This window comes from Penaeus japonicus, unplaced genomic scaffold (assembly GCF_977035675.1).
Source record: "Penaeus japonicus unplaced genomic scaffold, GWHDUDI00000001_assembly GWHDUDI00000001, whole genome shotgun sequence".
Taxonomy (NCBI): Eukaryota; Metazoa; Arthropoda; class Malacostraca; order Decapoda; family Penaeidae; genus Penaeus; species Penaeus japonicus.
In genome coordinates, this window is record NW_028234403.1 from 53,458,716 (window position 1) to 53,471,215 (window position 12,500).

The 12,500-nt window shown below is 35.2% G+C and overlaps 2 protein-coding genes across 12 annotated transcripts in view; one reads left to right on the forward strand and one right to left on the reverse strand.

Moving 5' to 3' along the window:
- Positions 1-1,224, forward strand: part of LOC122257364 (IQ motif and ubiquitin-like domain-containing protein) — a 28,694-nt gene extending 27,470 nt beyond the window's left edge. The window contains exons 10-11 of the mRNA XM_043022622.2: positions 318-491; positions 1,002-1,224. Of these exons, the coding sequence (XP_042878556.2) occupies positions 318-491; positions 1,002-1,091 (264 nt within the window). The 3' untranslated portion in view covers positions 1,092-1,224. The remainder of the gene's footprint in view (positions 1-317; positions 492-1,001) is intronic.
- A 2,605-nt stretch (positions 1,225-3,829) lies between these two features.
- LOC122257331 (uncharacterized) overlaps positions 3,830-12,500 on the reverse strand; it is a 35,360-nt gene continuing 26,689 nt past the window's right edge. For 9 of the 11 annotated variants that reach the window (XM_043022602.2, XM_086542475.1, XM_043022593.2 and 6 more), the window contains 2 exons: positions 10,339-10,449; positions 3,830-10,116 (listed from right to left, as the gene is read on the reverse strand). In XM_043022602.2, coding sequence (XP_042878536.2) covers positions 9,883-10,116; positions 10,339-10,449 — 345 coding nt within the window. In that variant the 3' untranslated portion in view covers positions 3,830-9,882. The remainder of the gene's footprint in view (positions 10,117-10,338; positions 10,450-12,500) is intronic. The other 2 variants (XM_086542446.1, XM_043022574.2) reach the window with 1 other exon arrangement.

The following is a 12,500-nucleotide window of genomic DNA, read 5'->3' on the forward strand; positions in this document are numbered from 1 at the left end:
CCTCCATCGACATCAACCCCGTGCCCATGTAGAGTAAAAAAATCTTTCTACATATATATTCCCCTTCATCTACATCGACCCCATGCCCATGTAGAGTAAAAAAATCTTTCTACATATCTATCCCCCTTCATCTACATCAACCCCGTGCCCATGTAGAGTAAAAAAATCTTTCTACATATATATTCCCCTTCATCTACATCGACCCCATGCCCATGTAGAGTAAAAAAATCTTTCTACATATATATTCCCCTTCATCTACATCGACCCCATGCCCATGTAGAGTAAAAAAATCTTTCTACATATCTATCCCCCTTCAGGTCGAGCGCTTCCGCCCCTCCCACGGCGACCCGGACGAGACCTCGAGGACGGCGCGGGAACTCGGGACTTTGGCGCGTCGTGGCTTGCATCTTCTGGCCAGAGGAACCTCGGACTCCAGGCTCAGGGGACTTCGCAAGAGGCTCCACGCTCTCATTATCACTTACCTTCAACAGGTTGTTTGTTTATTTTACTTCGTCGTCTCACTTACCTTCAACAGGTTGTTTTATTTTACTTCGTCGCCTCACTTACCTTCAACAGGCTGTTTGTTTATTTTACTTCGTCGTCTCACTTACCTTCAACAGGTTGTTTGTTTATTTTACTCCTCCGTCGTCGACTTTCTATGTTTATCTCAGGGCTTTCTTTTTATATTCAGATTTTTTTTATGTATGCAAGGGTTTTTTTTTCTAGATTCAGATTTTTTTTAAATGTATGCAAGCTCGTTGACTTTTTATTCACTTAGTTTCGTTTCGGAGAAGGTTTATTTATAGTGTGTTTGACTGACTTTCCAAATGCTCGATTTTGGAAACCCTTTCTCCCTCTTCATCTTTTGTCGACTTTGATCCATTACTGCTGTGATTGATTAATTATCTCAATAAACAACTCCCCAGTGAAGATACTCACAAATAACATTCAGACCCTTTGCATTACACTCACAGATAACATTCTGACCCTTTGCATTACAGGTTCAAACAAGGTCATCAGTCCCAATGCAACCGAGGCTAGTGAGAGCGGCAGGGGGAAAGCCACTCCTGGTACCCACTACGAACACATGATAGTGAAATCGGGGTCGGTATATTGCGTGGATAAAAGGAGTTCTGAAACACGTCATGTACTTGGAAAACTGTCGTATTTTTTTCCTGTTTTTTTTTTTCCTACGAGACTCTTTTACCTACATTGTGTTTACATGTGGCATGATTTTATTATTTATTTTTTTTAGGTGGAGGTATTTGCAGTTGGATAAGTGTTATTTCTTAATTGCGAAAATAAGTGGTACTGTGGACTATGAAGAGATATCTTTTTAACCCAGTAGGTATTTTTAGTGGTAAAATATATGTTTTGTAAGTAAAACAAAACAAAAAAGTTGTTTTAGTTTATTTCTTATGGAAAGAGCATTTAAGACTTTATAGATGAGACTATGTAAAAGTTCATATACCAAAACTTACCATATCTATTAGCATTCCATATAGTCTTGATAGAATTACATTACGTTACATTACGAATTACATTACCCATCTGCAGTGCCAATGGATTTACTAAAATACAACATTCGTCATATGATACAGAAATTACTTACTTTCTCAGCTTTAGCTCCGTCGACCCCCCCCCCCCCAAAAAAAAAAAAAAAATAATAATAATAATAATAATAAATAAATAAATAAAAATAATAAAATCACAACCATCTTTCCAATACATGGAAAACACAAAAAAATACCATATGCTTTCTAGGGTAGTGTAATAGATCCAATGAAAGCAATTCCAAATAAGAATTGAAAGCCATGGTATTGAGACAAGCAAACGCTAAGTCATGTCTAATTAAGGGATGACATGTTTCCCTGTACCGTTTCCTCCCTGGGTAGTTCTGTGCCCTAGAATCAAGAAGAAACAGGCAAGCAATCTCAAGAGGAAGAGTGCCTCATGGAATATGAGGAAGAGCACCTCATGGAACATAAGGAAGAGCACCTCATGGAACAAGAGGAAGAGTACCTCATGGAATAAGAGGAAGAGTACCTCATGGAACAAGAGGAAGAGCACCTCATGGAATATGAGGAAGAGTACCTCATGGAATAAGAAGAAGAGCACCTCATGAAATAAGAGGAAGAGTACCTCATGAAATATGAGGAAGAGCACCTCATGAAATAAGAGGAAGAGTACCTCATGAAATATGAGGAAGAGAACCTCATGGAATAAGAGGAAGAGTAGCTCATGGAATAAGAGGAAGAGTACCTCATGGAATAAGAGGAAGAGTACCTCATGGAATAAGAGGAAGAGTAGCTCATGGAATAAGAGGAAGAGTATCTCATGGAATAAGAGGAAGAGCACCTCATGGAATAAGAGGAAGAGTACCTCATGGAATAAGAGGAAAAGTACCTCATGGAACATGAGGAAGAGAACCTCATGAAATATGAGGAAGAGAACCTCATGGAATAAGAGGAAGAGAACCTCGTGGAACAAGAGGAAGATTAGCTCATGAAATAAGAGGAAGAGTACCTCATGGAATAAGAGGAAGAGAACCTCATGGAACAAGAGGAAGATTAGCTCATGAAATAAGAGGAAGAGCACCTCATGGAATAAGAGGAAGAGAACCTCATGGAATAAGAGGAAGATTAGCTCATGAAATAAGAGGAAGAGTACCTCATGGAATAAGAGGAAGAGTACCTCATGGAACATGAGGAAGAGTACCTCATGGAATAAGAGGAAGAGAACCTCATGGAATAAGAGGAAGAGTACCTCATGGAATAAGAGGAAGAGTACCTCATGGAACATGAGGAAGAGAACCTCATGGAATAAGAGGAAGATTAGCTCATGAAATAAGAGGAAGAGTACCTCATGGAATAAGAGGAAGAGTACCTCATGGAACATGAGGAAGAGTACCTCATGGAATAAGAGGAAGAGAACCTCATGGAATAAGAGGAAGAGTACCTCATGGAATAAGAGGAAGAGAACCTCATGGAATAAGAGGAAGAGAACCTCATGGAATAAGAGGAAGAGAACCTCATGGAATAAGAGGAAGAGAACCTCATGGAACAAGAGGAAGATTAGCTCATGAAATAAGAGGAAGAGTACCTCATGGAATAAGAGGAAGAGAACCTCATGGAATAAGAGGAAGAGAACCTCATGGAACAAGAGGAAGATTAGCTCATGAAATAAGAGGAAGAGTACCTCATGGAACAAGAGGAAGATTAGCTCATGAAATAAGAGGAAGAGTACCTCATGGAATCCACGTTCATGCTTGCAAGACGGAAGAGAAAATGGGTGATCGTCACTTACTGTACTTGAGGAGTTAAGCATGTAATATAATCATTCAGTTTTCTCCTTTTGAGTACAAAACAAAAGCAGGAAATCTTTGCCAATATTCCATTGCATGTCTACAGCAGTACTATTTTTATAATCATAAAGATCATAAGCTCTATAGTGCTATAAGGACTATTTTTATTAGATAATATAAGGGAAAAAAGCCTACCATTTTTAAGGTATTATAATGCTTTTTAGACCTACACTGCATATAAAATATGTAAAGATTATGTTCCTGTTATTTCGGTAATATCCTTCCTGTTTCAGAATTTAAAATACAAAAGTCCTGAGTTATTTTTCCACCTGAAAATGTATAATATTTTATAAAGCAACAAACACAAAATGAATGCAGTATCTATCATCCTATGAGTTACCATTACAAGACAGTGTATGTAATAGATACTGAATATACTGTAGCAACATGTAAAGGGTTAAATACTATTATCTTTGTGTCTTTGGCTATCATTCTTTAGGAAATAAAGTAATTACAAACTGTTCATGAAAGTAGTAATTTTTTATTTGTATTTTCAGACTTACATTAATAATTGGGTAAAGCTCTGCACTTTGGTTACAAATACCTCACAAAAATCCAAAAGCTTAGCTTTGCAAATTTTGTAAAAAGCAACGAAACAAGACAAATCTCCCACGCAACAGCAAAATGCCAACCAAAACAGATGCTAGGTTCAAATCCAAGTGTAATGATTTTTAAACACGAGCTGTAGCCTCCAAAAATATATATATATCTTTTTTTTCCACAACTTACCATTAGGTATTCAGTGTCATTACTGAATTTTGTGTTTCATGTCCATTTTGCTATTGAAAAATATCTGTATTTCTTATACTTATACTTAATAATTCAGCCAATAATTGCAATACAAATAAATACAAAATAAACTTAACACTATGAAAATACTAATCATGTCTTTGTCAATAATTCAAACTGTCTTTTTGAATTTTCTCAGAACAACCTTTAATTTAAAGTCAACTTCAATTTTGGAGATCCAAGTTACAACACAAAGTTTACACATTAACAGTACAACTGAATTTTGTTCTTCTCATATTTGTACAGGAGAATATACATATAAACTAATGCAACTTTAGTATATATTCAACTACCATAGTAATAACACAGATCTTTCCTTCCCACTTCTTCATCAGTAATTACATAACCGAATGAAGTTCTGTTATTAACATCATTGGGGTTGAGAATACACTACGCACGCTTCTTTTTGCCGACATGTTTGTAAAAAAAAGAGCACTAAAAACTTGAGTAATAATTACCATCTCAACATGTGGTAAACAAAACAAAAAAAATGTTGCCTTTGTAACTAATTCGATAAATTTGACTATCTGTTTTCAATTAAAAAACAATATAAAGTAAAAGGCTTACATAGAAAAATCTATCTCTAACTCAGACCTCTTAAATTGAGTGTAATATATTCTCCGTTCAGATCTAACACATTTATATTGCCCTTTATACACAAAAAACACACACTCACACTGGTAATTACTGTGTTTTAGAGGGGGTTAGAAAACCATCTATTCCAAACCACTATATCAAAACACCTCCTGAATTTCATCAACATCATTTTGTTTCATTACAGAATAGTCTTTTTTTTCTGTTTCAATGTATTTTTTCTTTACCAATGCATTGTTCCTCCTCTTACAGCAAGAGCAATCCCATCTTGATTTTCTCTTTTACAAAATGTCAAAACGAAAACGACAAAATGAAATCATAGAAGTAACTTTCCTAACCCAATTATTGAAACCTATGGAATCTTCCAAACTTTAGAAATTTCTTTCCTATGTCCATTAGGTTACTTCTAGCCTAAAATGATAAGCAAGCCTGAACCATCTGGTTAAGTAGATTTCCCTTTTGTCCCAACGTCAAAATAACACAGATACATAAATGATAATAGTTAACATAAAATGAAGCAATAAATACCATAAGAAAGGTATATTCTTTTTCTTTTCTTTTTAAGAATATAGACAAAACTGAATAAGAAATAATAATAACTCTACTTTCTGCTTAATACCTGACACATAACATGTGACCCCAAGCCAGCAGAACAAGATTACATGCAGTTACACTAACCATAATTGGATTATGTAATAATAATTCACCTTTATTAAAGCCAAATACATATAAATGTGATTTAATTACATATAGGAACCGAAATATTACTCTCTCTTTTATACCTATCTTTCACATCATAGTACAACCAAATCTTCAAATGACTGATAGAAATTTACCTAAGAAATAAACCAATTTAAATGGTTGATGTACATGAATTTCACTGGAAGGGTTTGCGCATCAAAATTTCTTCACCGGTGGTCACACCTGTCCTCCTCTCCTTTGCAAACTTGAAAAACTTAAATAAAAAGCCAAATTCTCTGGCAGAATAAAAACAAAAACCAAAATATCCATTTTGATATCAACACAGGAAATGGTTCCGATATCTCTTTATATGAGGCAACTAAAACTAAATAGCAAATTGACTTCATAGGACAGGATATGTGACCACAGATTCAGCTACACAGAGCCATTTCTTCAAACAATATCATAGTCACCAGGGAGTTAATACCAGGGAAAATAAAAAAATGACTAGTGGGCTAGCACTAAAAATACAGTTCTAACTATTGTTGTACATTAGCTAGCACATATCCCAAAAGTAACAAATACAACTTATCCCAATTATTAACTACAAAAACTCTCGATTCTGACAAACAGAATAGATTTGCAAGAAAGACAATATTCACGCCATCTTTTACTTGCATCGGATCACACTCTGAATGAAATATGTGTTCAATTTCAGCATTACTCAGTTTCTGAAAATAATCCTCACTCTTAAAAGTCCGTCTTCGTGTCACTATCACCCACCAACCTGCACAATTGAAAAGGGGAACACAACAACACAGGATCAATCCACATTGTAAGGGTAAACACCGAGCACAAAACACTACACAAACATTTAAATTTAAAGTATAAACTTTGAGCACTTTGAGGTACATTCAATGCTTGAAAGCTGCATGCATGTGTATTTTCTATATCTTTATCTCTCTTTTTGCAAGTAATCAATATGGGGTTACATCATTTTTAGCAGACAAACCAAGCTGAGCTCTTTAGTTTGACTGGAGTCAGCACAACAACCTAAATTCATAGAGATCTTTAAACATGCCAAGTTTATTTGGGGGTTACTTCTTACTGTGTAGCTTTTGAGTATCAAACTTTATCACATTTTCATGAAACATCATATGTCAATAGAAGGAGGCAAAAAAATATCACTGACTGAAAGTATTGCTATGAATTATAAACACTATTCTGAAATATGAATAATAAAGAAAATTATTCATATCACAAACCATATGAAAATTTCTTGTCTGATGCTTTTTATTTCTTGGTGATTTTGATCATTTTCATTAGGAAACATTAAAGGAGAGACCAGTAATGAAAACTGTTAGTCAGATCATACTTACAATTATAGTAGTGGTGATAATGATAACAATATTACATGAAGATAATGATATGCATGGTAAAATTTATCATTAATGCACCAATAATGATAAAACATTAAACATAATACTGTTTTGATAGTAAAAAATAATAATAACAAAACAAACAAGCACATAAATAAATATATAAATGTAATGGCAATGACTATGACAGGTTAAGTTTTATCACTGATGCAGCTGCATTCAAATTTCAAGATTTAACAGCTGCAGAAGCAAAAGCAGCATTAACCATTGCAATCACTTCACTTTCATGTGAGTTAACTGTTTGCACAACTTGAGTTATATTGCATAAAAAAAACACACACACTCTTCCCTTTTGAGGTGTACATCACAACAAGGTAATTGACATAACCCACAAAATCATGGGAATTCAATCCCTACTCAAGAAAATTACACTTCAAAAACCAACACGCAATATTTCTTTTTTCTGTGAGGAGAGTGAAACCAGAGGGGAATTTACTACTTTACTACTACTTGGCACTTGAGGCCACTGCAATACTTGGGAGACAGATAATCTTGCTTCCTTTTCCCATCAGAACTAAATACCTTTATACTCTCATTACCAAACTTCGAGTAAATGGGCCAGCTGATTTGTATAGGATATATCTTAGAAGGTAGTGAGCTTTGTACAAAATTGTAGAAAAATATTGCCTCTTCCAAAGACTCGACATTCAAAAGGATGATGAAACAGCCACAAGCACAAGACTTGGAAGTATCCACACTCCCTCTATTGCCAAGATAACTGAGCCATTAATGTATTTCTACAACACATCAAACACAAACAGACAGATGGATCAGTTTGCAGGATATGTCTTTAAAAGCTGAAAATCCAAGATCACTATCCACTTACTCCTATTTTCTCAAGTATTTTAAGGATGCATATTCTTTTCCTGATCCTCCTCGTCTTCTACTTCTTTAGCAAAGACCTTGGTCCTTGGTTCTCCCTTCCTATAACAACCTACTGTTTCCTAACTACAACCTTCAGTAAAAAGTTGGTGAACTTTATCTTCACTGAATTAAATTTTTTGGATTGCTACAATAATAGTGTATTACCACAGTATTGTTATTCATAAGTAGTTATTCGTGTTTTGTGTTGGATATCAAAGCACATTAAAAACTTGTACATATAAAGCAGCACTTGTAAGTTCTTAAGTATATCAGGGTACATATCCTCTAAAAATCACTAAGTAATCCACTACACAAATTTTGAGGTAACAGTAAGGTGTACTGAGGCAAGCCGAAGATCAAATTCCTGAAGTCTGTACATTATGTGTGTATATAAATATACATATATTTTATCTAGCCCTTTCATTACCTACCTGAAGTTCCACGGTCAACCACGCGTTGAGTCTACGTTCTGAAATAGATTCCTCACTTAACCATTGTGTAAACTTGATGATCTTCAAGCCAGCCAGTGAGGCAGTTAGTTATCTCTCGAAGTTGTACTCTTGCCTATTAGATAGTTAAGCTGACTGCAATGCCTTCCGTACAAAAGCTAATCCCTCGGCACATCAATCGTCGTTACTTTCCAACGGCGAATACAAGATGCAACCAGTTTACATGCAGACCTAAATCTTTTCGATGTACGATGTCTGCCGTGTTTCCAAAGGGGATGATAGATGACAACAGCAGAGAGCTCCAAAACCTCCTTGCAGCAACAATAGTATAAAAAAGCCCAACAGGATGAACACTTAAATACTAATGGCAGGTATCCTTAGATATGTTAGTTGCAGTAAGAGCAGGATAACACAAGGCCTTACATGATGTACGTATTCACCACATACACAGAATTCTATTTATCTTTTGTTTATCACTTTGACATAAGACTGCAAATGTCAACTATTATCATCAACAATTGTAAACATTTAAACCATTTACAAAATTGACACTCCATTTGATGGGCAAAGAAGTAATGACCTTCTACAGATGGACATACTATGGTAGCTATTCGTAAAAACCACAGTACTGGAATTAGGCTAAGCTACTATTTGTTCGAGAAGAGAAGGCAGCAACAAAGTCACAGCACCTTGATTTTTTTTTTGTGCGTCACATTTCTGAATAAGAGCACCTATCTACCACTTCCACTCTTAGATGATCTCTGTCTGGTCATCCAGCCTACAGCTTACTGCAAAACAGACATAAAAAGGAGATATATATATTTATATTCTGATTCTCTTCCATCTAAGATGTTCCTCAAATATATTTAATATACTGGCATAATAGCAGTATTGGCATCCAAAATGAATAGATATTCCTATGTATATGACACTTATCTCCTGACATGACAGTTTACTGGAAAAAAAACATAATACCATAGTTCTGTATGCTATAATAAAGTTTTGATGTTGATATGTAATACTTTTATGAATTTCAACAAATCATAATTGTAAGAATGTTTTATGCCTTTTTAATACAATACTAAACACAGCTTACTATACATGAAGCCACAATACTAGTTGAAGTGATGCTGCTAAACAACATTCCATGCTTTCCTTTTTTTAGAATTAGAATCTTCGCTTTTTGGTTAATGCAACTAATTACATTACACATTTAAATCCTTAGTTTAAACTTAAGCATGTATCAACAAGCACTAGTTAAAGACCTGGATTTAAAAAAACAACCAGCTCACTATGGAAGCCTTTGACTATACAAAAAGTCTCATCATTCAACACACATCAAACTTTCCACAACTACTTTACGTCCCGACAACTACAGGAGGAATTTAAGGCATGCACAGGTACACGTCACTGACAACTGCCACATCCCTACGAGGACTTACTTTCCTGTCCAACATTAAAAAGCACAATCTGTGCAAGGTGGCAACGTGGCAAAGAAAAAAAGTTTCTTTTTTATGCCTTCCTTTTTTCCTTTTCTTTCTCTGCACAGCTAGAAACAAACATTTAGAAACAAGGTGCACCTCAAGATTTGAGCAGTGAGATGCACTGAACTTGTGGGGTGGTACGTCAATCTACCTAGAGCAGCTACAGTTCAAGCACCGCGCAGGATGCTGGGATGTTGCCAAAGGGCATGAGCAGTGCACTACTGCTTCGTGCTAAAGTGATGCACCTTATTTACCCTGGTGAGATGGGCATCTAACGTAGCGTGGATGGTAGCCACCGTGGTTTCTTGCTCGCTCACATTGAAGGTTCCCTGGCGTACCAGGCTCTGAGAACGCTTTGAGGAGCCCCTCGATGCTTCTTCCCCGTCTGGTGCTTCTCTTGTGCTTCTGCCCCTTCGTCTCGATGATACACTTGGGCTGCTGTCGCTTGATGGCTGGGGAAGAAAAGTTCAGAGGATATTTGTGTACACTTTTTGTGAGGTTCCTATAAAGATCACTTTTTTCTGATACTTAAGTAACAACAGTTTTAATTTCATGAGAGTATAAAAAACAAACCTTATTCACAGAATACTCCATCAATCCTAAACAGAAACTCCCCAAATTAATCAAACTTGATCTATTTACAAATAACTTTTCCTTAGTGCTCATCACCATACCTGTCCTTCTCCAACCAGAAGCGGTTCCTGACTCAGAAGCTCATTCACTTCGCGTTGTCGGCTCAGGTGAGACGACAGGAGGGACTGGAGCAGCTCTAGGTTCTCTATAATCTGGTTAATACATGAAATTTTGAGTCACACAGAATAATAGTTGCGAATGTTGTGCAAGTGCTTGCTCTGTCCAAAACCAGTCTAGAAAAATACTGGGACAAATAATATATAGGTGTACAGACAATCAGATACAAAACAACAACAATGGAAATTATGTATTTTATAACATATTTTGTATGTATATCTATGTACATATACACACACTTGCATGCACATACACAAACTCATGTACAAAAAAAAAGAAATTTTGTAAATAAATACTAATAACCTAAGTTTTCTAGTGCATTTTAACCCCTTGCAGATGGGTGTCACGATAAAGCAACATCGGAAGCTGCTCACAGTTGAAATGCGCTCACAGGCATAAAGTATTATGACCGTAACAGCACTAATTTCAGAGCTAGATCTTTCCAAAGTCAGCCTAAACCCTTGTTTTGTGAAGGATTCAAGGGAAAATATTCATCAGACAAGTCAGTGCTGCCAGGAGGGCGGAGAAAACATTTTCCTGGTCCCTCTAATATTCAGCCGGTGTCAGCAGTGTCAGAAATCGCCCTTTCCGGTGGCCATTTAGCTCGTTCAGCCCCCTGTCCACAATGGGTTACTAAATAGCGTCCCTTACTACTAAATAAATCATCTTAACTCATACCATCCCATTCTAACCACATCTCCAGAATAACAAGAGATTATACAAATAGAGACCACTTTTTGCTTTAAGAGTATCTTAGAATTGACATCTCCTTGTCCATTATCAAGTTAGTTATTAACAGAAAGGATGAAAAGTCAGAAGTAACTTGATAAACAGACATAGACTGATATGGGTGAACTTGTCACAGATGCAACAAAATATTCACATAGAAAAATAACAGGTTACTGCATTGATCAAGGGGGCATATAACGTGACTCTTGACGCTTCCCCATCCTATCAAAGCACTATGAAAGGAGGTGGTCATCAACATCAATATACAATCTAATCAACTTGATCACTTGTCGGTGATGGGTGTCCGTACCAAATGCATATGTGCATAACGATCTTGCAAGTTGATACAGTGTCTCATTAAAAATCCATGCCTACTTTAGTTCATTTGTGCTCCATTTTGTGCAAGATGCAACTTTAGTCTCTTTAGTCTCTAAAAAGTATTAGAAAATGTTCATAGATTTTCCACACAAAAACATTAATTCTCATATAGCATACCACTAATGTAAATTAAACATTCAAGTGCCATTTTTCATAATTTCATTTATAATACCTATACCTCTTGGATATTCTTTCATCTGGCAAATGAAGAATAGAAGAAGAAAAAAAAAATAATAATAAAACAAATATATATCAAATAAATAAATAAATAAATAAATAAATAAATAAATAAATAAATAAATAAATAAATAAATAAATAAATAAATATATATATATATATGTATATATAATATGTATATATATATATATATATAGATATATACATATATATATATATATATATACATATATATATATATATATGTATATATATATATATATATATATATATAAATAAATAAATATATATATATATATATATATATATATATAAAGATGGTGCATTCAAATTTCTGTCTGCAATCTGTTGCAATCCTTAACCAAATGGTTCCCCAGGTGAAAGAGAGTGAAACAATACATTGTGCAGTTACTTGGACACTAAAGGAGACTACAACTACAATTGCAAATTCTATGTTATGTGACCTAGCAAAAAGGCACTTCAAATTGCTGGAACTAAAGTAGAGAATGACAGCTTGATTGACAATCTTTAATATAATATTCTATCTTCATTTGATCACATCATGGTACAAGTTTTATCTTACAATACAAGGCTCTAATAAGCTTTTTAACTTATCACGCATAACTCCTGGCCTTTCTTTTTTTCTTCCTCCGATATGAAGTATATAAAAGACAAATGGACAAATATCAGTATCATTATTACTTTTCCTTGAAGAAAAATAACCTGTCATTCAACTATAGGTACCCCTCATTCCAGTCAATACAATGCACATCAACCCATTCGCGCCGGATGACGTGCTGA